At 42.5% G+C, this 23,455-nt stretch overlaps 1 protein-coding gene across 2 annotated transcripts in view; it reads right to left on the bottom strand.

The window, feature by feature from the left end:
* NFXL1 (nuclear transcription factor, X-box binding like 1) overlaps window positions 1-12,614 on the bottom strand; it is a 72,376-nt gene extending 59,762 nt beyond the window's left edge. Inside the window, exons 1-3 of one of the 2 annotated variants that reach the window (XM_055340774.1) lie at window positions 12,534-12,614; window positions 11,932-12,171; window positions 8,505-8,678 (exon numbers count right to left, since the gene is read on the bottom strand). In XM_055340774.1, coding sequence (XP_055196749.1) covers window positions 8,505-8,678; window positions 11,932-12,169 — 412 coding nt within the window. In that variant the 5' untranslated portion in view covers window positions 12,170-12,171; window positions 12,534-12,614. The other variant, XM_055340764.1, reaches the window with a different exon arrangement.
* Window positions 12,615-23,455: the final 10,841 nt, after the last annotated feature.

The following is a 23,455-nucleotide window of genomic DNA, read 5'->3' as shown; positions in this document are numbered from 1 at the left end:
TTATAACATTTATTTAAGATTTCTTTGATAACTGTATTCAAGTTTGGTTGCAGGATTAAGTATACTGCCTAAGACGTCATGGTGGATACCCTGGCATCTGAAGTCACACATTTTAAAAAGATCACTCTGGCAACTGAAGAAAAATGAATCTATGAAGGCCAAGACTGAAAGCCTGAAGTACCAACTGAGAGGCAGTCATAGCAGATAAAGCAAAAAATTACTTTAAGCAAGTTAATCATTTCTGTCTCAGTTTCCTCATCTTTAAAATGGTAATAATAGCAATACTAATATCTACCTCATAGAGTTAATGTGGATTTAATCCACATATTAAACAGACATCAGGGACTAAATTAGGCAATAACAGTATGTGGGGAGAGGAAAGATGGAGTTAAGAAATTTAGGAAGTAAAACTCAGGAGGGCTTGGTGACAATTAGATCGTCCTGCCTTTAAAAGCCATGTTCATATCAATAAAGGAAAAAGTGCTGTGTTTAATGAGATGTCTAACATGGGCAGAGGGGAGAACGGTACTGGATGAGATATACTCATGTTTGTGCCATCATTGTACTCGGATTTCTGGGTTGGGTGGGGTGCTACTATTTGAGGTAAACAAAACAAGAAATAAGTTATCTTTCAACCTATGTTTGATGAGTCCATGGGCCAACAAGATAGGGACACCCATCAGGAAGTTGACCATGCAAGTCTGATATTTTAGAGAAGGGCCATGAAGGTACGTACAAAGACTGGGTTCAAACAAAAGAATAAACTTTTTGGGCAAAGTTCTGGTGTTTAATCCACTAATTTGAGATGGGAAACACCACACTAACCTAACATTTATTGTTCTTAAATCAAGTAATCAGATTTCCTTATTTTGATATAAGCAAAGTAGAGAACAAAAAGGAACAGGAGTCAAAATATTGATGGATTTGACAAAAAACATAAGAAAAATTGCCTTAACACTTTAAGCTGAGAGCCAGGCCAAAAATTAATAACTTATAAATGATAAATGTTTTCTTAAATAGTAGGAAGAAGTACTGTGACTGAGTTACAATCTGGAATTTCCTATTTAAAAATAAAACCCTATCTAAAATAGTTTAAGTGAGGTCCTCTTGAAGAAGGAAACTTCTTAAGGTTATACATTCTATAAAGTCCTTTAGAACCAAGAAACTTCCTAACCTTAAAGTAACTCTTGGATCAACTTACCTGATTAAGCCAGCTGATAAAGGTCACACTTTATCAATCTACCTGGCTGAGCCAGACTTCAAGCTTCCTAATCTCAATTCCTTAGCAGATATTAAATTCCTCAGAAAATCTATTTGAGAATGTGTGCCCATCTTCATGATGCCATCGGAATACTCAGGCTATTAACTAATACTGGTGATACAATGCAGGCATCTTTTCTAATAATGGCATTAAGTATGAAATGTAGAAAGTATTAAAATGTAAAATAATCTATTTTTATACTTAGTACCAAATCCTTCATAGCAACATCAATTTGGCCCTCTCACTCGTAAACAAATGTGGTAATGAGAGCAACCTAGATATGCACAACTTTTAATGTGACTGTACACATTAAACCAAAGAAGACTTAGTTTAAAAAGAAAAAGCATAAAGTCGGAAGTTGTATGATACAATATAAAGTAATAAATGAAATTGAGGTCAAAACACATTTAATATGATGAAAAACAAAGAAAAATGAAGAAGAGATTTAAGGGAGTCTTCAAAGTCGTCAAGCCCAACCAAATCAGAAGTGGGGACAATCTGACCCCACTCATTTCAGGGAGTTCTGATATCCCCCTCCCAAATCCTGATCAACTGCCTAATGAACTGCCTATGAGTGTGTATATATACGTATGTGTATATATGTAGGAGAACTTCTAAGGCTGCCAACTATAATGAACTGCCAACTATATATGTGTGTGTGTGTGTGTATGTATGTATATATATGTAGGAGAACTTCTAAGGCTATAAGGGACACTGCCATTCTCTCTGCTTTATGGGAAGATTAGTGTTCTCCATGTAACTCAAACAGTAAAATGCATAAAAATTCAACTCTACAATAAAAAAATGCTCACTCTTAAGATGCAGAAACTCTTCCATATAGACTAAAGGTGTTTTTTAAAAGTTAGGAATATATTTTCACGGATGTCAAAAAAAGTCAAAACTGAGGGGTGAGCTACAATGGCAGCAGAGGAGGAGTACTAGATAGTTAGCTAGTATTTGAGGGAATACTAGACAGTATTTGAGGGACTATAAGGTAACTATCAAATCATTCTCAATATCCCAGGAATCAACCTGAAGATTGACAGAATAAACTCCACTAGTAGAGAAAGAAGCCACAGTGAAGCAGCTAGGAAGTGTGGAGACAGAGAAAATGGTTTAGGGGAAAAGCGGATCCTGAGTGCTGCGGTGGGGTGGGGGTGGGGAGCCATGGTCGCAGAGAAAGGAGAGAGAGAGAGAGAGAGAGAGAGAGGGAGAGAGAGAGAAGCACAAAAAGAGAACACACAGAACATTTCCTCAAAGCCACTGGCTCGGAAAAGGCTGATTTTCATGAGTTATTGCAACCAGTGGGGCATAAAAAGCCTAGAGCTTTAAAGGTCAGCGGGCTGGCTGGGATGAGCCCAGAGGGCACTGTTCTGCTCCTGGAGGGAAGGCAGGCAAACAATCTGTGGGCAGACAGCGCCGCGGAAACAGTGATCTGAAAAATGCATGGGGCACAAGGAGGAGATTATCGAGATTATTCGTTCCTCCTGGAGTCCTCCCTGAGAGACCATGTTCACTACAGATGTCTTTCTGGGGACAAAGGAGCCAGCTGGTGCCATTTCCCTGCTGCGCCCCTCAGTATAAACACAGAGACACGAGTGGTAAGCAGCACAGCACTGACAATGGCTGCCTCACCTGCTTACACCAAGTCCCACACCCCTGCATCCTGATGGACCAGCCCTTCTCAGTCAAGCCTGCCGCAGTCCCAGGGCAGCAGGCCCCTTCCCCAGAAGACCAAGCAGGAACCCCTGCCCACACCACAGCTCCGACCAAAGAGTTCTGCCGGCCTTCAGTTCCAGTGGAAGCAGTATCAGGTCTCATTTAATAAGCAGACCACTTGCCACATTCTGGCCAAGGACCAAACACTGCCCACAGCAGGCAAGAAGAGCCTCTGCAGAGGACTGGCCTAATGGATACAGGAGTCAAGCCAGAAAAGCAGGGCACCCGCAGCACACACCACAGATAACTCCCTGAAGCACCAGGCCCTAAACACTATTAACCTCTTCTTCATAAAGTCATTATTCTCAGGAACAGGAACATAACAGGCTTTTCTAACAGAGAAGAAGGCAGAGACTTAGATAAAATGCCAAGACAGAGGAATTTATCCCAAACAAAAGAACAAGATCAAGTCGTGGCCAGAGGTCTAAGTGCAAGAGATAATGCTTGATCTATCAGCAGTATGCAGGATACTGCTGGGCTTGAGAAAACAACGGAAGACATCAGGGGAGACCCTTACTGCAGAGATAAATGTTAAAAAAGAACCAGTCAGAGATGAAAAGTACAGTATCTGAGACTGGAAACAGGCTTGATGAAATGAACACAAGGTAGAAGAAGCAGAGCAAGGAATAAATAACATAGAAGATAAAGTAATGGAAAATAATGAAGCTGAACAAAGAAAAATTATGGAACACAAGAAGACTTAGGGAATTCAGTCCCTAAGTCTCATCAGATGTATTCACATTTGTATTCTAGGAGTCCCAGAAGGAGAGAGAGAAAAGGGGGCAGAAAATTTATTTGTGGAAATCAAAGCTGAAACCTTCCCTAATGTGGGGAAGGAAACAGTATCCAGATCCAGGAGGCATGGAGAACTCCCATCCAAATCAACAAAAGCAGGCCAACACCAATATACTGTAATTAAATTTGCAAAATATAAAGAAAAAAATCTTAAAAGCAGCAAAACAAAAGAAGTCTTTAACTTACAAGGGAAGACCCATAAGGCTAGCTGCAGATCTCTTAACTGAAACTTGGAATGAGCCAGAAGGGAGTGGCATGATACACTCAATGTGCTGGATGGGAAAATCTGCAGCCAAGAATACCCTACCCAGCAAGGCTTTCATTCAGAACAGAAGAAAAGATAAAGAGTTTACCAGACAAAACCTAAAGTGGTTCAGAACCATGAAACCTGCCCTGCAAGAAATATTAAAAGGGACTCTGAGTCAAAGAGTGAAAAGGAGAGACCAAAAGTGACAAAGACAAGAAAGGATCAGAGAAAATCTCCAGAAGCAATGACAAAAGAATAAAAGGGCACTAGATACATATCTATCAACAATTGCTCTGAATGGGCAAATTGGGCCCAATGTACCAATCAAAAGACATTGCATGTTAGATTTGAAAGAAAAATAAGACCTATCTATATGTTGCCTATAAGAGACTCATTTTAGACTTCAAGACACCTACAGATTGAAAGTGAGGTAATGGAGAACCATTTATCAAGCAAATGGACGTCAGAAGGAAGCCAGAGTAGCAATACTAACTTTGGAAAAACTAGACTTTAAACCAAAGACCGTACCAAGACATAAAGAGAGGCACTATAGCATAATAAATGGGACAATCCAACAAGAAGATCTAACAACTGTAAATATTTATGCACCTAATATGGGAGCACCCAAATATGTAAAACAATAACAAACATAAAGGAACTAACTGATAACAGCACAGTAATAGTAGGGAACTTTAACACCTAGATCAATAGATCATCTAACAGAAAATCAACAAGGAAACAATGGCTTTGAATGACACACTAGAACAGATGGATTTGACAGATATATTCAGAACATTCCATCCTAAAACAGCAGAATACACATTCTTTTCAGATGCACACAGAACACTCTCCAGAACAGATCACATACTAGGACACAAATCAAGCGACAAGTACAAAAGGATTGAGATCATACCACGCATGTTTTCTGACCATAATAAGAAACCTGGTCAACTACAAGAAAAAAATCTGGAAAGACCACAAATCCATGGAGGTTAAAGAACATCCTACTAAAGGATGAATGAGTCAACCAGGAAATCAGTGAATTAAAAAAAGAAACAAAAAAAAACAGAAACAGAAACAAATGAAAACACAACAGTTCAAAATCTTTGGGATGCAGCAAAAGCAATCCTAAGAGGGAAGTATGTAGCAATACAGGGCCTACCTCAAGAAGCAAGAAAAGTCTCAAATAAACAAACTGACCTTACACCTAAAGGAGCTAGGGGGAAAAGAAAACCCACAAAAACAAAGCCTACAGCCAGCACAAGGAAGGAAAAAATAGGAATTGCAGCAAAAATAAATGACATAGAAAACTTAAATAGAACAAATCAATGAAACAAGGAGCTGCTTCTTTGAAGAAATTAATAAAACTAATAAACTAGCCAGACTTAGAAAAGAAAAAAGACTCAAATAAATAAAATCACAAATGAGAGAGGAGAAAAAAACACCACCACATAAAATACAAACAATTATAAGAGAATATTATGAAAAATTACATGCCAACAAATTGAACAACCTGGAAGAAATGGACAAATTCCTAGAAACATATAAACTACCAAAACTGAAACAAGAAGAAATAGAAAACTCGGACAGATAACCAGCAAAGAAATTAAATCAGTAATAGAAGAAATCTCGCAACAAACAAAAGTCCAGGGTCAGATGGCTTCATAGGCAAATTTTACCAAACATTTACAGAAGAGTTAGTACCTATTCTTCTCAAACTATATGAAAAAAACAGAAAAGGAAGAAAAACTTCCAAATTCATTCTATGACGCCAGCATTGCCTTTATACCAAAACCAAATAAAAGACTCCACTAAAAAGAGACCTACAGGCCAACATCCCTGATGAACATGGATGAAAAAAACTCTCAATAAAATACTAGCAAACTGAATCCAAGAGTAAATTAAAAGAATCAGTCACCATGACCAAATCGGATGAATTCCTGGGCAGCAAGGGCAGTTCAATATTCACAAATTAATCAACGTGATACACCACATTAATAAAGGACAAGAACCAAAGATTCTCTCAATAGACACAGAAAAAGCATTTGACAAAGTACAACATCTATTCATGACAAAAACCCTCAACAAAGTAGGTTAAGAGGGAACATACCTCAACATAAAATAAAGGCCACACATGAAAAACCCAAAACTAATATCCTCACCAGGGAAAATTGAGACCTTTTCCTCTATGCTCAGGAATAAGACGGGGATGTCTGTTCTCACCACTGTTATTTAACATAATATTGGAAGTCCTAGCCACAATAATCAGACAACAAAAAGAAATAAAAGTCATCCAAACTGGCAAGGAAGAAGTCAAACTGTCACTATTTGCAGATGACATGATACTCTATAGAGAAAATCTGAAAGTCTCCACCCCAAAATTTCTAGAACTGATACATAAATTTAGTAAAGTCCCAGGATACAAAATCAATATACAGAAATCTCTTGCACTTCTGTATACCAATAATGAAGCAGCAGAAAGAGAAATCAAGAAATCAATCCCACTTACAATTAGACCAAAACCACAGATACCTAGGAAAAAAACCTAACCAAAGAGGTGAAAGACCGTGTACTCTGAAAACTATGAAACACCGATGAAAGAAATTGAAAAGGACACAAAGAAATGGAAAAATATTCCATGCTCATGAATTGAAAGAATTGTTAAAATGCCTGTATAACCCAAAGCAGTCTACACATTTAATGCAATCCCTATCAAAATACCACCAGCATTTTTCACAGTTAGAACAAACAATCCTAAAATTTGTATGGAACCAGAGACCCCCAATAGCCAAGGCAACCTTGAAAAAAGAAAAGCAAAGCTGGAGGAACCCCAATTCCAGGCTTCAAGTTATTTTACACAAGGATATAGTGATCAAAACAGTATGGTACTAGCACAAAAACAGACACATAGATTAGGGGAACAGAATCTAAAACCCAGAAATGAACCCACAACTATATGGTCCACGAATCTTTGACAAAGCAGGAAAGAATACCAACGGGAAAAAGATAGTGTCTTCAACAAATGGTGTTGGGAAAACTGGACGGCAACATGCAAAAGAATAAAACTGGACCACTTTCTCACACCATACAAAAAAATGAATTCAAAATAGATGAAAGGGGGATCCCTGGGTGGCGCAGCGGTTTGGCGCCTGCCTTTGGCCCAGGGCGCGATCCTGGAGACCCGGGATCGAATCCCACGTCGGGCTCCCGGTGCATGGAGCCTGCTTCTCCCTCTGCCTGTGTCTCTGCCTCTCTCTCTCTCTCTGTGACTATCATAAATAAATTAAAAAAAAAAAAATTCAAAATAGATGAAAGGCCTAAATATAAGACAAGAAACCACTGAAATCTTAAGAGGCAAAAAAAGGCAGTAACTTTGACATCAGCCATAGCAATTTCTTACTAGATAGGTCTCCTGAGGCAAGAGAAGCAAAAGTAAACATAAACTACTGCAACTTCATTAAAATAAAAAAGCTTCTGCACAGCAAAGGAAAAAAAAAAAATCAACAAAATGAAAACGCAATCTTCAGAATGTGAGAAGATACTTGCAAATGAGATATGTGATAAAATGCAAATATCCAAAATATATAAAGATATTTATAAAACTCAACACACAAAAAATGAATAATCCAATTAAAAAACGGGCAGAAAACAGAAATAGACATTTTTCCAAAGAAGACCTACCGATGGCCAACAGACACATGAAAGATGGTCACCATCACTTACCATTAGGAAAATGCAAACCAAAACTACAACAAGATACCACTTCACACCTCAGAATGGCTAAAATCAACAACATAAGAAACAACGGGTGCTGGTGAAGATACGGAGAAAAGGGAACCTTCTTGCACTGTTGGTGGGAACGCAAGCTGATGCAGTCACTCTGGAGAATAGTATGGAGGTTCCTCCAAGTGTTAAAAATAGAACCACCTATGACCTAGCATTGCACTACGAGGTATTTACTCAAAGAATACAAAAATATTGGCTCAAAGGGGTACATGCACCCCAATGTTTACTAGCCAAATCATAGAAACAGCCCAAATGTCTATCGACTGATAAATGGATAAAGATGTGTTATGTATACACAATGGGATATTGTTTAGCCATAAAAAAGAATGAAATCTTGCCTTTTGCAACGAGATGGATAGAGCTACAGTACAATGCTAAGTAAAAAATATGTCAGTCAGAGAAAGACAAATACCATATGGTTTCACTCATGTGGAAGAAACAAAACAAGGGGAAAAAAGAGTGAATGGTAAACCAAGAAACAGACTCTTTAACTATAGAGAATTGATGGTTACTAAAGGGAGATGGGTTAAACAGGTGATGGGGATTAAGGAGTGCCCTTGTGATGAGCACCAGGTGTTGTACGAAGTGCTGAATCGCTACACCGTACACCTGAAACTAATATTACACTGTGTGTTAACCAACTGTAATTCAAATAAAAACTTTTTTAAAAAGTCAAAAGTTAAAAGTACACAGCACCTGTCTGAGTAGTGTAACTTGTAAATGTATTAGCAACTATTTTCCCCCGTTTTCCTTCAAAATCTTCATCTCCTTCTTCTTCAGAGGAAGAGCTAAAGTGTTCTTCAACAAGTTTTTTGGCTGCAGCTTGATTGGCCTTCTTGATTTCCTCAAATTTCCTTTGAGACATTAGCTCTGCTTAAAACAAAACAAACAAAAAAATTATCTTCGTTTCTGCAAAACGATCCCTAAGAGCATAGGTTTAAAAGTCATTCTTGGAGCATCCTATTTTACTACTATGTACAAAAGAAGTATTTTCAAGTTTCTCGTCACACGACTAAACACAATAGTACCACAATGAAAACTTTCATTTTTGTTAGATATCCTGCTAAATGCCGCAACTGGTTCTAGAAGCACTGATTAACAAATTTAAAAACTATAAAGACATGACAAAAGCATCCAAAAAACCATTAATCAACCTCAAAATAAGGATGTTAATAAAAATTAAAATGGGATGTTTAAAAGTAAACCAGGCACAGTGATTTTTAAGAGGGGAGATGCATGCCGCCTAGGAGCACATCAGAAACCGTTAAACTGGATGCTTTCTCAAACAATCCTCCTCCACGCTACCGCCCAGCAAAGATTTGGCCCAAACAATATTCACCGTATACCTGTTATCTTTATAATCTGCTCTTAGAAAGCTCAAGGACTTTTTGCCTTTATTCAAATGTGGCCACAGAACATATATATTTAACATTAATCCACACAAAATGCTGGCGATAGGAAAATGTGGTTCTTACAGCAGTTTCATTCCAAAAAGAAATGTTAAATTTTGGATTAGTTCTTCCACTAATCTCTTCAGCACTGACTGTACTTCTCATTTTGTTACTTGGTTAAATAACACAAAAAGATTTAGATTACTTCATAGTATATTCGCAAGTCCTTAAGGGGGCAAGGACCAGGGGAGTTTTCTTCAAGTACCATTAACGAACTCTTATAAACAGCAACCACAGTTTTTTGTTTTTTCAGAAGTCAAAGGTTTTTATTGTTCTGAGGTAACCACAGTTTTAAGAAAGGAGCCACAAACATAACTGAATTGATCTGAATTTATTAGTGCCCATATTGAGGGGATTCTAAATTCACAAATTAAAACTGTAAATCACTGATTGAAAATTCACTTTGAGCTTGAAACTAATGAGCCACTACCCAGATAAGCTTTCTTAGTCTGGGTGGTGCGCCTCTACTTCGTGATGTTTTATCTTTTATTTCTCTCGTGAAACGTTTTCCTTTTGTTGTTGCAGCCAGTCTAGCTGGGTATTATGCCATTATTTCAAGTAAAATTGAAAGAAAACGTACACAGTACCTATACAGGAATCTTTTTAAGTATTAGGAGAAAAGTAATGACTATAAGATACAGGACTCAAAACTTGATTGCAATGAGATGATAAATGCCACTAATTGTGGAAAACTGGCACTTAAGGATGCATTTCTTTAAAGGCTGAATTAGAAGATATAATATAAACGTCCATAACCCTATCAACGTATCCACATAAGATCACTTCAAGGAAAGGTGACAAAAGCGAACTTTTTATATATTATGTCTTACAGTCAAATCTCAATTGGATATCCAGGAGAATGCTTGCTTTTTCCTACAATATCCAAGAAACTTTACTAAAACTGTTCTTAGTCTCCAACTTGCACATTGCACCACTCCCACCATTGTAAACTCCTAACTGCTACCTGAGGGGAGGTGGGTGGGTGGGAGGGATGGGTGAAATCCGTGATGAGCACTCAGGAGTGCTCTTGTGATGAGCGCAAAGCGTGGAATCACTCTATTGCACACCTGAAACTAATAAAAACACTGTATACCAACTACCCTGGAATTAAAATAAACTCAGTAGCTCCAGACTAAGAGAATACCATCTAACTTTAAAATGAGTTTAGGGAAAAAGCCTTCAGAAGCTCAACTTCTCCTCCTCTTGAAAAAAAATATATTCTGAAAAATAAATTCCACACATAAAAATAAAATAATTGGGGGGGGATTATTCCCTTAGCCTCATGCAAATCCTCTATTAGCATGGACAATTCAGAGCTCCCTGTGTGTTCTAAGGCTCTGCTAAAACACAGCCCTGGTTGAAAGATAATGACATGCCAGAGGAGGCCACATCAGACATATCCGAAAAAGGATATGAAATTTATGAATAGGGGAAGCCTGGGTGGCTTGGTGGTTTAGCGCCTGCCCTTGGCCCAGGGTGTGACCCCAAGGTCCTGGGATCGAATCCCACGTCGGGCTCCCTGCATGGAGCCTGCTTCTCCCTCTGCCTGTGTCTCTGCCTCTCTCTCTCTCTATCTCTCATGAGTGAATACAATCTTTTAAATAAATAAATAAATTTCCTTTTGAACTCAGATAAGAATGTTTCTGAACTGGCAGGGAAAAAAAGTACAAACACTAAATATATTATGATATTCAGGTGATATTACTTTGAAGTAAGCATAAGCTCAAGTGCTCACACAGGGCAGAGCCAATTAGAGTCACTAACCCAAGGCAATCCTGCAAAGGGTAGAAAAATGACAACCGACCCTGCCGATAGGAGAGACCACGTGAAATGGGAGTCCCTAAACCTAATCTAAACGGGATTTCTGCAACTGACTACTGCCATGCACAAAGCTAAAGCCACAGGATCCTAGTTTACAAAGAGTTAACCAGATTTTCATGAGATCTTAAAAAGACAAAACAAAAAAAGAAAGGAAAGGAAGGAGGGAAGGAAGGAAAGGAAGGAAGGAAGGAAGAGAAAGAGAGAGAGAGAGAGAGAGAGAAAAGAAACCCCGCTGGCAAACCGATTCAGATTTCAAGGACTGCGTGAACCAAACCCAAAACTACAGGCTCAATCCTAACCCAGTGCAATAGCGTGGAATCACTCTATCGCACACCTGAAACTAAAACAAAACAAAACAAAAAAAAACAAAAAAAAACACTGTAGGCCAACTACCCTGTAATTAAAATAAACTCAGCAGCTGTAGACTAAGAGAACACCATCTAACTTTAAAATGGGCTTATGGGGAAAAGCACTCAGAAGCTCAACTTGCTCCTCCCCTTGGGGGGAAAAAAAAAATATATATATATATATACTGAAAAATAAATTCCAAACATAAAAATAAAATGATTTCTGGGGTGGGGGTGGGTATTCCCTTAGCCTCATGCAAATCCTCTATTAGCAGGGACATTCCAGAGCTGCCTGTGTGCTCAGGCTCTGCTAAAACACAGCCACGACTTCTGGTCCTAGGGATTCAGCAGGCGGAAAAAAAGAAGAAGAAGAGAAGACAGTGGTCAAGGAGGGAATCAAGGTGCAAGGGGCGGCTGCGGGCCGCCTGGCCTGCGGGGTGCGGGGTGCGGAGGGGGCGCGGAGGCGGCCCGCGCAGGGGGAGGCGCGGCGGGGGCCGGGCTCACCGCACGCCGCGGGGGTCTGCGGGGCTCCGGGTCCCGCGGGGCCGCTCCGGGCCGAGCCCCCCGCCGCCGCCGGGCTCGCCGCTCCCCCCGGGCGGGGGCCAGGACCCGCGGCCCCCTTGCCTCGCCCTCCTCCGGCGCCGCGGAGGTGGATTCCATTCCCCGAAGAAGGGGCCGCCGCGGTGGCCCGTCCTCGGGCTCGGCCTCGGCCGCCGGCCACCTGGCGCCAGGAGGCTTCCATCCCTGCAGGGGGGCAGAAAGGAACGCGGTGAGTGGCGGGAGCGGGAGCGCGAGGCTGGGGGCCCGAGGGCAAGGGCCGCGATCCAGGAGGTCGCGGCCGGGTCACCCGGAGGGCGAGTGCCCGTCCCCGCCGAGCCCCGGTTGTGGAGGACGGACCCGACAGCCCGAGGAGCGGGCCGGGCAGAGGCATGGAGCTCGGGGCGACGAGCACCCAGCGCCACGCAGGGGGAAGCCGGGGAACCCAAGGCGCCCGCCCGGCCTCTGGGGGAGCGCGGGGCCGACCCAAGTACGCACCGACCGAGCCCCCGGATCCCGCCCGGAACCAACTGCAGGAGCGGACCCCAAGGAAAGCTACGTCTGCTTACCGACGGCGTCCGCCCCCGGCGACTACAACTCCCAGAAGCCCGGCCCCGCGGCCCGCAGAACGCGTGGCATCAGCGGCCACTTCCTCATCCGGGAGTGTTTGGAAGGGGGCGGGGGGAGCGCAGGACGCACGCGCCGACTTGGAGCGAGGCTCCGGAAACTACAATTCCCGGCGTGCTCTGGGGCTTTGGGCGGGCTCGGGGCCGGCTCGGGGCGGGGAGAGGGCGCTAGGCTAGGAAGGTAGAGGCGGGAGGTGGGAGGGGGCTGCCTAGGAGCATCCCAAACCCATTTGGGTGTCAGGATCCTGTGTCCCCGGCCCTAGTTGACTTTCCTCCAGCTTTACCTTCGACCCGCGCTTTCAGGTGGCAGGGAGATTCTCACCGATGGAAATAAGCGATGGAAAGACTTCGGGGTCGGGGAGGAGGCAGGGGAGCGGGGAGCGCAGCGGGGACGTGGCTGCAGCGGAGGGAGCATCCCTCTCAGCCCTAAAGCGACCCGGAGGGGGCGACTCCGTGTTTTAGGGTGTGCAGGCAGGTGTTCTGGAGGCTGGCCGGTGTTTACCTATGTGGCAGCTCCCTAAAGTGGATCATACTAAGAGGTAAGAGGTAAGAGCCGGGACCTAAGGCTGACTTCGCTGACTTTTCCGATAACATATAAATAGGTCGATAAATTTCTAAAAACAAAACAAAACAAACCCACAAAAACAACAAACAAACAAACAAACAAAAAAAAAAAACGGGGATCCATCTGGGATGGAGAAATGCATTGACCGCTGTTTGGAACTACACAGTCTTCATGCAACTCTCCAGCTTCACTTCTCTCTACATTAATAAATACCTAATATTCAACTAGCATTTAGGTGCCAGGCACTATTTAAAGCACCTTATGGGACAGCCCGGGTGGCTCAGCCGTTTAGCGCCAGCCTTCAGCCCAGGGTGTGACCCCTGGGTCACGGGATTGAGTCCCGCATGGGACTCCCTGCATGGAGCCCGCTTGTGTCTCTGCCTCTCTCTGTGTGTCTCTGATGAATAAATAAATACAATCTTTAAAAAAAAAAAGCATCTTATGTATTAACTAGTTAGCTAATTAGTTATTCGCAATAACACTATTTATTCCCATTTTATACCCAAGAACATGGAAGCACAGAGAGGTCAAGTAGCCTGCCTTTGCTCACACAGCTAGTTATTGCTATCAGTACTATTTTTCAGATTAGGAAACAGAGAGGATGTTCTTATTCAAAATCCTAGCAGAACCAGAATCAGAACTGAGTAATAGGATTCCTGGCCTATATTCTTAAGCACTATGCCATATGGTTACTGTATAAATGTACTTGATGCTTACTTAGAAATTCCAGTTACTTTTAGAGGACTTCATCAGTCCAATAACTCACATAATCAGAATTTTTCACCTGCCATGTTCTACAATGAAAATGTATAATCATAATAATAACTTTGGAATCAGAATCTTACGTGTTCTCTCACTTATGAAACCGTCGTGGTATGATAGTAAAGTTTTGCACTGGAAACCTGTATATCATGCGAAGCCTGGGTAAATTGAGAACATTTTCAAAAGTGACTTGTTGTTATTTTTACTTTGAAATTTTAGATAATATTTGGAAGAAAAGAGGTCTTTTGTGTTTATCAAAGGGGACAACACAAAATATAATTAGAGAGATAATTAAAATTATAAGGATCGATAAATATCATGTGCAGTCCAATTAATTTTAATTCTTAAAGAGTACCCAGAGGAATAGCTAAAAAAAAAAAAAAAGCTGAAAATATAAAGTGTTGGCAACAATTTGGAGCAACTGGAATTCTCATACTTACTGGTGGAAGTGGAATTGCTTCAAAGACTTTTGAAAAATGTTTGACAGTATCTACTAAAACTGAATATAACCTACTACTGCAGCACCATGACCAAGCAATTCCACTTCTGTATAGACACCTAAAAGAAATGAGTGCATAGTCCCCAAAAATTCACATTTAAGGTGGCTTTATTCAAATAATACAAAGTTAGAAACAACCTTAATGTCCAGAAGAATAGAAAAATAAATGTATATTCATTTAATGTGGTATGTTCATATGATGAATATATATAGATTAATATATATATATATATGAATGGGTGGATCTCAAAGACATCGTACTAACCAAAAGAAGCCAGACACAACAAAGTACTTACTTCTGGTTCCAATTTCATAAAGTTCCTGAACAAGAACTAAAAGCCAGATGAGGGGGATCCCTGGGTGGCTCAGCAGTTTAGTGCCTGCCTTTGGCCCAGGACGTGATCCTGGAGTCCCGGGATCGAGTCCTGCATCGGGTTCCCTGCATGGAGCCTGCTTCTCCCTCTGCCTTTGTCTCTGCCTCTCTCTCTCTCTCTCTCTGTGTGTGTGTGTGTGTGTGTGTGTCATGAATAAATAAAAATAAAATCTTAAAAAAAAAAAAAGCCAGATGAATGCTGCCTCTGATGGGTCGGAGGATTTTAACTGGGAAGAGGAATGAGGTATCCACCAAAGTGGTGGAAAAATTGTATCTTGATCTGTGTAGTAGTTTCATTTGTGTGTACACACAAACAAAAACAAACAAAAAATATAGACATTTATGATTTGTGCAATTTCCACCTCAATTCTTTAAAAAATCCTAAAATAAATATAGAAAAAATAAGATACCTGAATACTTATATTGCCCACCACTTTAAAAATGTGATTTAAGGGCACCTGGGTGACTCAGTTAAGTGTCTGATTTGAGCTCAGGTCATGACCTCAGGGTCCTGGGATGGAGCCCCGGAGTCAGGTACCCTGCTCGGTGGGGAGTCTGCTTGTCTCTCTCTCTCTCTCTCTGCCCCTCCCCCTGCTCGTTCTCACTGTCTCCCTCAAAAATAAATAGATAATATGTCTTTAAAGATGTGATTTAATTATATTTATTTTCCATTACTGATTATTATCTTGATGTGGATTCTTTTTGCCAGAGGATTCATACACAATCCCCCAACCACATTTATCCTCGATAAGTACATATATACTTGGGTAAACCCTGTGCCAGTTATCAATGTATGACCTCTCAGCTCCAGTTCACCCTTCAACATGTGCTCTGTAATAAAGGACAGAGCTCTTTTAAGCATCTCCTCCGAGAGCATCATCCTAAGTTTTCCCAGCAGAGGGTGCTGGAGAGACACTGAGGAGAGAACTGTTGGGGTGAGCGTTTCCACCACCACATTCTGCCACTGTCAGCAACCTTGCAGCCTGTGTCTGGCGGGACAGACCTCTCCACATGAAAACTGACCCTGAGGCCCCCTGCTCATTCCAGTGCCCTGAGCCACCATAGACTTTGCAGCCGACAGCAAAGTCTACACCTGCCAGCATTCTCTGCAGATCATAGCGCACTCCCCTGGGCCCCAGACTCCAGTCTCTCTGCAAGCCCACCCTACTGGTTCCTGCTCAGCTGTACACCAGAGGGACAGAGGAACAGCTGTGTCCAGGACAAACCAACAAAATTCTCTGCTATCCAGTGAGTTGGACTATACCTTCTCAAATAAGATCTGAACCCCAGCCTTGGTGGGAGTGGCAGGGCGGGGGGGTTGGCTTTGAGGCCTCTCCTTTGGATACTCTCCGTCAGCCCTAAAATACCATATATTGTTTTCTTATGGTCATTCTTTTATCAAAGCTCATTCATTCTTTATATTAAACTTAACCTACTGTGTAGTTTCTATTCTTGATTAGGCACATACCTACATAGGCAGGTTAGATCAGGTTTAGATCAGGTTTCCTTGACATCCTGGATATGACCCAATCAAACCGACTGCAACAACAACAACAGAGACAAAAATGGTCTGGAAAACAGTATGGAGCTTCCTCAAAAAGTTAAAAGTAGAAGTACTCTACACAGGACAATTTATCCAGAGGACAGAAAAATAGTGATTTGAAGGGGCACATGCACCCCCAGGGTTTATAGCAGCAATGTCCACAATAGACAAAATATGGAGAGAGCCCAGATGTCTATAGACAGATGAATGGATAGAGAAGATGTGGCGTGTGTATGCAGTGGAATATTACTCAGCCATCAAAAAGAATGAAATCCTGCCATTTGCACTGACGTGGATGGAACCAGAGTGTATTATGCAAAGTGAAATAAGTCAATCAGAGAAAGACAGACATTATATGATTTCATTCATGTGGAATTTAAGGAACAAAGCAGATGAACATAGGGGAAGGGAAGGAAAAATAAAATAGGATAAAAACAGAGAGGGAGGCAAACCATAAGAGACTCTTAACAATAGAAAACAATCCGAGGGGGGTTGGGGGGATGGGGTAACTGGGTGACGGGCAGTTGATGGGATGAGCACTGGGTGTTATATGTTGGCAAATTGAATTTAAATAAAAATTTAAAAAAAAAACAGCAAACTGTAGGAAGCCAGGGGAAGATGGCAGTTTGGAAAAGCTCTGGATGTGACAAGTCACCACGACGTTCAGGGTGTATCTTGAAGGTTGAGCTGAGCTGGCATTGGCAGCATTTGCTAACAGATTAGATGACAGGTTTGAGATGGAGAGTCCAGAAAAGATGACTCAGAGTTCTTCACCTGAGGCACTGGACCGATGGCAGTGCCATGCTCTGCCATCGGGGGTATGGGAAAGAAACACATTTGGGAACAAGAAGTCATGAGTTCTGCTCAGGACACATCACATCCTCACGAAGAGTAAAATCCCCAGCTTCTCTCCATGCACAGAGCTGCTGGCCCCAGATGTCTGGCTCCTTCCGCATGAAATAGTTCAATTTGTGGGATATACAGACTAGGTGTCCGCCGTTTAACCCGGTTCTGACACTGGCTGCCTGGAGGGTGCAGGCCCCCGGGGTCCCACCCACCAGACTGCATCCGCACGCACTTTACGTGCCAGCCCCAAGTCTCATGTCACCTGTCCTTCTGGCCAACTAGTTATAAATCAGAGGTCCTCGTGTCCCTCTCTTCATGTTCTGTAATTTGCTGGAATGTCTCAAAGAGGCCAGGGGCACACTTTACTTTTTATTACTGATCTATTATAAACGATACAACTAAGGAATAGCCACATGGAAGAGATGCATGGGACAAGGAATGTGGCGAGGAGCACAGAGCTTCCATGCTTTCTCTGGGGCCCCTACTGTCCCAGCACCTCAATGTGGTTATAAGGCAGAAGTGTCCCCAACCCCTTGGGTTAGGATTTTTACTAAGACTTCATTATAGGGACGCCTGGGTGGCTCAGTGGTTGAGCACCTACCTGACTTTGGCTCATGTTGTGATCCCCAGGTCCTGGGATTAAGTCCTGCATGGAGCTCCCCAGCATGGAGGAACGAGCCTCCGTTTTTTTTTGTTTGTTTGTTTTTTGTTTTAATGTTAACAATATGTTTTATTTAACTCAACACATCCGAAATATGATCTCAGCGTGTAATCAGTATAAGAATTATCAAAAAGATATTTTACATACTTGACGTGGAGTTTTCAAAATCCTGTGTATGTTTTATACTGCACGCCACGACCCAGGTTGCGTGAGCATAGTAGGCACATGTGGCCGGTGGCTGTCGCTGACATTGGAAAGCACAGGTTAGGGGGAGAACACGCTAACTAGGCCATCAGACCCGGTGCTGAGCCAGGGAAGAGCTAGGGTGGTGGAGAAGACTCTAGAGGCCAGCCTGGAGCGGGCATCAGAGGAGGGCACACCTGAGGACAGCTGGAGCAAGGGGTGCTCTGGGCAGAGGGACTAGGACACGGGGAGCCCCTGTGGAAGGGGCCACCAGAGGACACATCTCCCCAGACACCTCCAACTGCCATGGGAGCTAAGCCCGGGCTCAGGGAGCGTCTAGGGCTGGCCACCAGCCTCCCCCACTCACCATCCAAGGAACTTCCCCGGGAACACCTCGGGGGCTTGGACTGTCCAGAAGTTGTGTTCTGTGGCCCTGTCACCTGGCTCCAAATCCCAGGCCTATTGAAAAGTGGATGATCTGCACTCTGATCCCCACTAGGCAGAGGGAGCCTAGTGTAGACAGAGTCTGTCCTCCAGCAGTGCCTTGGCTTGGAGTAGGAGCTGCTGCGTAGGCCGCGTGCCTGCTGGTGCACTTCCAGACTCCGTTCCTGCAGGAACGAAGCATGGAGCCTGCTTCTCCCTCTGCCTATGTCTCTGCCTCTCTCTGTGTGTGTATCTCTCAGGAATAAATAAATAAAATCTTAAAAAAAAAAAAAAAGACTTCATTACATTGGCCTTGTTGATTAGAACATTGGGTGTTGGTAATTAACTCAACTTCCAGCCTCTCTCCTCTTCCCAGAGGTCATGAGGTAGGGCTGAAAGTTCCAAGTCTCTAATCATATGGTTTATTCCCTTGGCAACCAGCCCCCCTCTTTTGGGGGCTCTCCAAAAGTTACCTCGTCAACATAAATTCAGACGTGATTGAAAGGGGCTTGTGATAATAACAAAAAAAATGCTTTTTAAAATTTTTTCACTCTGGAGCTGTCTAGGAGTCAGTGACAAAAACCAAATATCACAAAAGATGCTCCTATAGCTCTTATCACTTAGGAAACTACAGCGGTTTTAAGAGCTTGGGCCAGGAACCACAAATAAAGGCCAAAATATGTATTTCGTATTAAAGCACATTTACCAAAGGAGATACCAACTGCCTAGTTGGATTATACAAGTCTGGAGTTCAGAGGAGAAACTGGAGATATAAATTAGGGAGTCTTCAGCATAGATACTGATAAAGTTCATGGGACATACAAGCTCACTTAGGGAGTGAATATTATGGCCATGAAACACTTAGGCCTTTAAAGATTCAATGAGGAGGGGAACCAAGGCAGGTGGGAGTCCAGAGAAGTGACTAAAAGCCAAGAGTCTTGAAAAGCAAGTGAAGAGACACCTGGAGGGCTCAGGGGTTGAGCGTCTGCCTTTGGCTCAGGGCGTGATCCCAGGGTCCTGGGATCAAGTCCCACCTCAGGGTCTCCGCAGGGAGCCTGCTTCTCCCTCTGCCTCTGTCTCTGCCTCTCTCACTATGTTTATCATGAATAAATAACTAAAAAACATTTTTAAAGAAGAAAAGAAAGAAAGAGAAAGAAGAAAGAAAGAAAGAAAGAAAGAAAGAAAGAAAGAAAGAAAGAAAGAAAGAAAGAAAGAAGTGAAGAAGGTGTTTCAAGAAAGGCAGGGATTGTCTTTACGTAACATGACTGAGAGGTCCACTGAGTCTTGGACTCAGGACTGACAAATAGATTTGGCAAAGCAGGGTTCATCAGCGACCTTGATAGGAAGTTTCAGTGGGGTGACAGCAACACTTCACTGTGTCAGGTTCAAGGAAGAACAGAGAGAGAGAGAGGAACTCTACAAAGACAATTCTAGAGAGAGTTCTATAGGAAAGGAGAGCAGAATGCAGTGTTGGCTGGAACCAGATATGGGGTCAAGCATCAGGTAGATGTTAATATTTGAGCCAGGGCACACTGCAGGGGACAATCCACAGGGAGTGGAGGGATGGTAAAGCATGATGGGGGGCAAGGGAAGGGGGAAATCATTGTAACAGCAAAGTCCTGGAGTAAAAGAGAGGGCTTAGGGCCTGTGCACAAGGGGAAGACGTCGTGTCTCCGACAGGAATCTGGAGCACCTGCCCGTTGTAACAGACTTATCTCAGACGTTCTTCAGCCTCGCTCCCATGCCTGCTGCTGTAGTGGCAAGACCCTGAGGTGCAATGCAGTGCCAGGGCACTGTTTGGGGCATGAGACTCTTCTGGAGGCTAGGAGGCTAGGCACTCCGGGCCTAGGATCCAGGCCTCCCAGCGTTCAGCTCGGCTGTAACCTCTGAGTCATGGAACCAAGATAGGCTTTCCCCTTCTCTCAGCCCAGAGTTCAAATCCAGCAGAAATCCCAGTTCTGAGCAAACTCAATGCACCTTGCAAAATGTTCTTGCCATTCATCTGTGATCTAGTAAAAGATTCACCATTTCTATATGTTGAGAGGAGATGCTCCAAAACCAGAAAAGAAATCCCTGAAAATAGTGCTGACGTTCAGTGCTGACTCTAAAAAAAATAGATAGGCCGGGAGCAGGATACTTCACTAGCTCATGACGATCTCAGGAAACAACAGATTTATCCGGGCAGGTATCCTATACATGGGATATATATAAAATCAGGGCCTCTCTTGCTAAAGGAAGAAGACAGGTATTCCTGCTGGACTTTTATGTTATTTTACCTATAATGCATATTATGCACTAAGGTATATTGTTCAGATTTATATTATTATGTATTGCATACGGTATATATTACACTATTATTTTACAGCTATTGTATATGGGCTAGACCACGTATATAATATTATATATCCCATAGTAAAAACTATGTTGTTTCAGCCTCTCTTGCTCTTAAGTGTAACCACACAACTAAGTTTTCATCAACCAGACCTAAGTGGAGGTGGAAAGCTTCCGGAACACAATGGCCTTTATCTTATCTTCCTCTTTCCTGATGCCTAATGTGTGAATGGGGTAGAAGGTGGATGAGCCATCTCAGGCGGTGAGGTGGTCTCGGGAGAGGAGACCTGGGGAATGAAAGGCAGATCCGTCAAAATGCCCAGTTAGGAGCTAATATCCCTGAAGACGTCTTTGAAAAATGTCACAGTGGCCCTCTTCTGCCTCTGGACTCCAGCACGAGAGGTAATTATAGATCCATCATGTTGAAACCAGTTCCTGAATTCTACTGAGTCATTATTATCTTCCACTGGCAGCGGAACCCACTTCTAGACTCATGCGATACACAAATAACCCAGTTTTGTGGAGGCAGGTTGGTAATTCGATTTCAACGAATGTTACGTAGACCTGTAATCGAAAGTCATTAAAAGAATTGGAAAAACATTCCAAAGGTAATGAGATGGCTGTCAGAGAATCGACTCATTAGCTTAAAAGAGGTGATCAATTTTTAATTCCTTGAGGCCTTTGAAAGTGCTTAGACATTATTGTCAGAGATTATTCAGGGGAGGTCAGCAATAGCTCACTCGACATCTCAAGGTCTCTTCTGGGCTTGTTGTTGGATTATTCTGCTGCATTTATTTTTCCAGGGTTTGCATCAAAACTGTGATACCAGAAACGTGGTAGCTAGTTCCTAATATGGAGTGACGGTGTGCTGTACACCGCCTAATGCTCCTAAAATAGTAGAACTCATTTCCACAGTCACCGGGTTCTCTCGAAGGAGGAAATAAAATCAGAGAAGTCCAAGTTCTGAGTAGATTTGATGCACCTTGCAAAACATTCTTGCCATTCATCTGTGATCTAGTAAGAGACTCACTATTTCTCTGAATGTGTGGAAAGAAAATCTTCTAAGAACCAGAAGGGAAGTTCCTGCAGATGAGGTTGACAATCAGATTATCACTTAAAGATATAGAGAGAGACAGAGATGGAACCATCTGGCAACAAAATGATTCATCAGTACATTATTTTTCTCAAGGAATAACAGGCAACCACTCTAGATAAGCTCTGTTCCATTCCTGGTGACAGCACAGTGAGGACTTAAGGTCTTCATGTTTTACATAAAGAGGCTTCGAGAACCTCTGCTCTTGTTTATTTTTCCCTCCCCTTCCCCATTATGTGATTTTTCCCCCTCTGTCTAATTTAAAGGGAATGTCTCTTCCAGGCAATCGTACTTTATCCTTCCCTGGAAGGTTGCCTCCCGCCCCCCACCCTGCGAATTGCCAGTAGGGACCCATTAATTAATCATGAAATCAATTTAGTAATTTGCAACAAGCATTTTTCTTTCCAAAAGAACTGAAATAGAAGAGATACAAGAGAAAGTCCTCACTGCATGGTGTAAGGGGAAGTATTCTTTTCTGAAAGGTTTGTTGCCGCAGTTTCCTGGATCATAATCACAAAGCATTTCACATGGGCCATTTATTATGGGTCATAATATTCAGGGAAGTTTGAACAGACTGACCCAGAAACTGTTACCCTCACTCTTGTACCTGGCCTCTCTCTGCTCAGAAATATTTTGTTCTTCTTTTCCTCAAAACTCTGCTTGATGATTCAGTGCTGAGGACCATTGGTTCCCCTAGTGAGAATAGCCTTCCTGGAGTTTTGGTACCACGGTGTCTGTTGTGTCTTACATGCACAGCAAACAGGAAAGTCCAAACAGTAGAGCAAAATCAGAGGCTGCTGGGTCACTCTGCTTACCTTATAATTGGCTTTAAGATTAGAGAAGCTTTAAGGCCTCTTTCCACAGTAAGGCTGGATGTTCCTTTTCTCTTAGTGCTCAGGGACAGGTCTAGGGATAATCAGCTTCAGAAGGAACTTTATAGATGAATTAATCAGGGTTAAGGTTTTCCATTCTCTCACGGAGAGAGGCTGGCTCCCTGTGGGGAACCTGATGTGGGTCTCGATCCCAGGATCCCGGGGTCACTACCTGAGCCACCTGAGCTGAAGGCAGACGCCCAACCACTGAGCCACCCGGGCGCCCCCTTTCCATCCTCTTCAAAATCATCAGGTGTCTGTTTGTTGATGCTGCTGCTGGGTTTTGCTTTGATTTGTTTTATTTTAAGCATATTTCTTCCAGTCTTTGTCTTTTTGTACTGGAGGCCTATGCTCCGTCCTGCATCTCTGTTTATTCCCATATCACCCTTTTACTCATTTTCGAGACCCTATCTACCTGTAATAAAATATATTCAGGGATCTCTAAACAGAAGTGCATACAATTTTGTAAGTTCAGATGTTTCATGATTTTCTAAAAGGCAAGAGAATGATGCTTCTCAAAACTTCCTAAAGAAACCCTACCTTTTTGTGATTTGGGGGGTAATTCCTCCCTGGAACATTACAGGCAACAAAACTCCTTATGTAGGCCTTTACTATATTCGACTGCTTAAAGTGAATTATTGAAAACTTATAATCTGAATTATTTTCCTTCAGTGCACTCCAGTGGAATTTATCTCTACTGAAGTTCATCCATTG

This window comes from Nyctereutes procyonoides, unplaced genomic scaffold (assembly GCF_905146905.1).
Source record: "Nyctereutes procyonoides isolate TBG_1078 unplaced genomic scaffold, NYPRO_anot_genome, whole genome shotgun sequence".
In the NCBI taxonomy this organism is placed as follows: Eukaryota; Metazoa; Chordata; class Mammalia; order Carnivora; family Canidae; genus Nyctereutes; species Nyctereutes procyonoides.
Note: the sequence above shows the minus strand (reverse complement) of the source record. Positions and strands in the feature narration are given on the sequence as shown.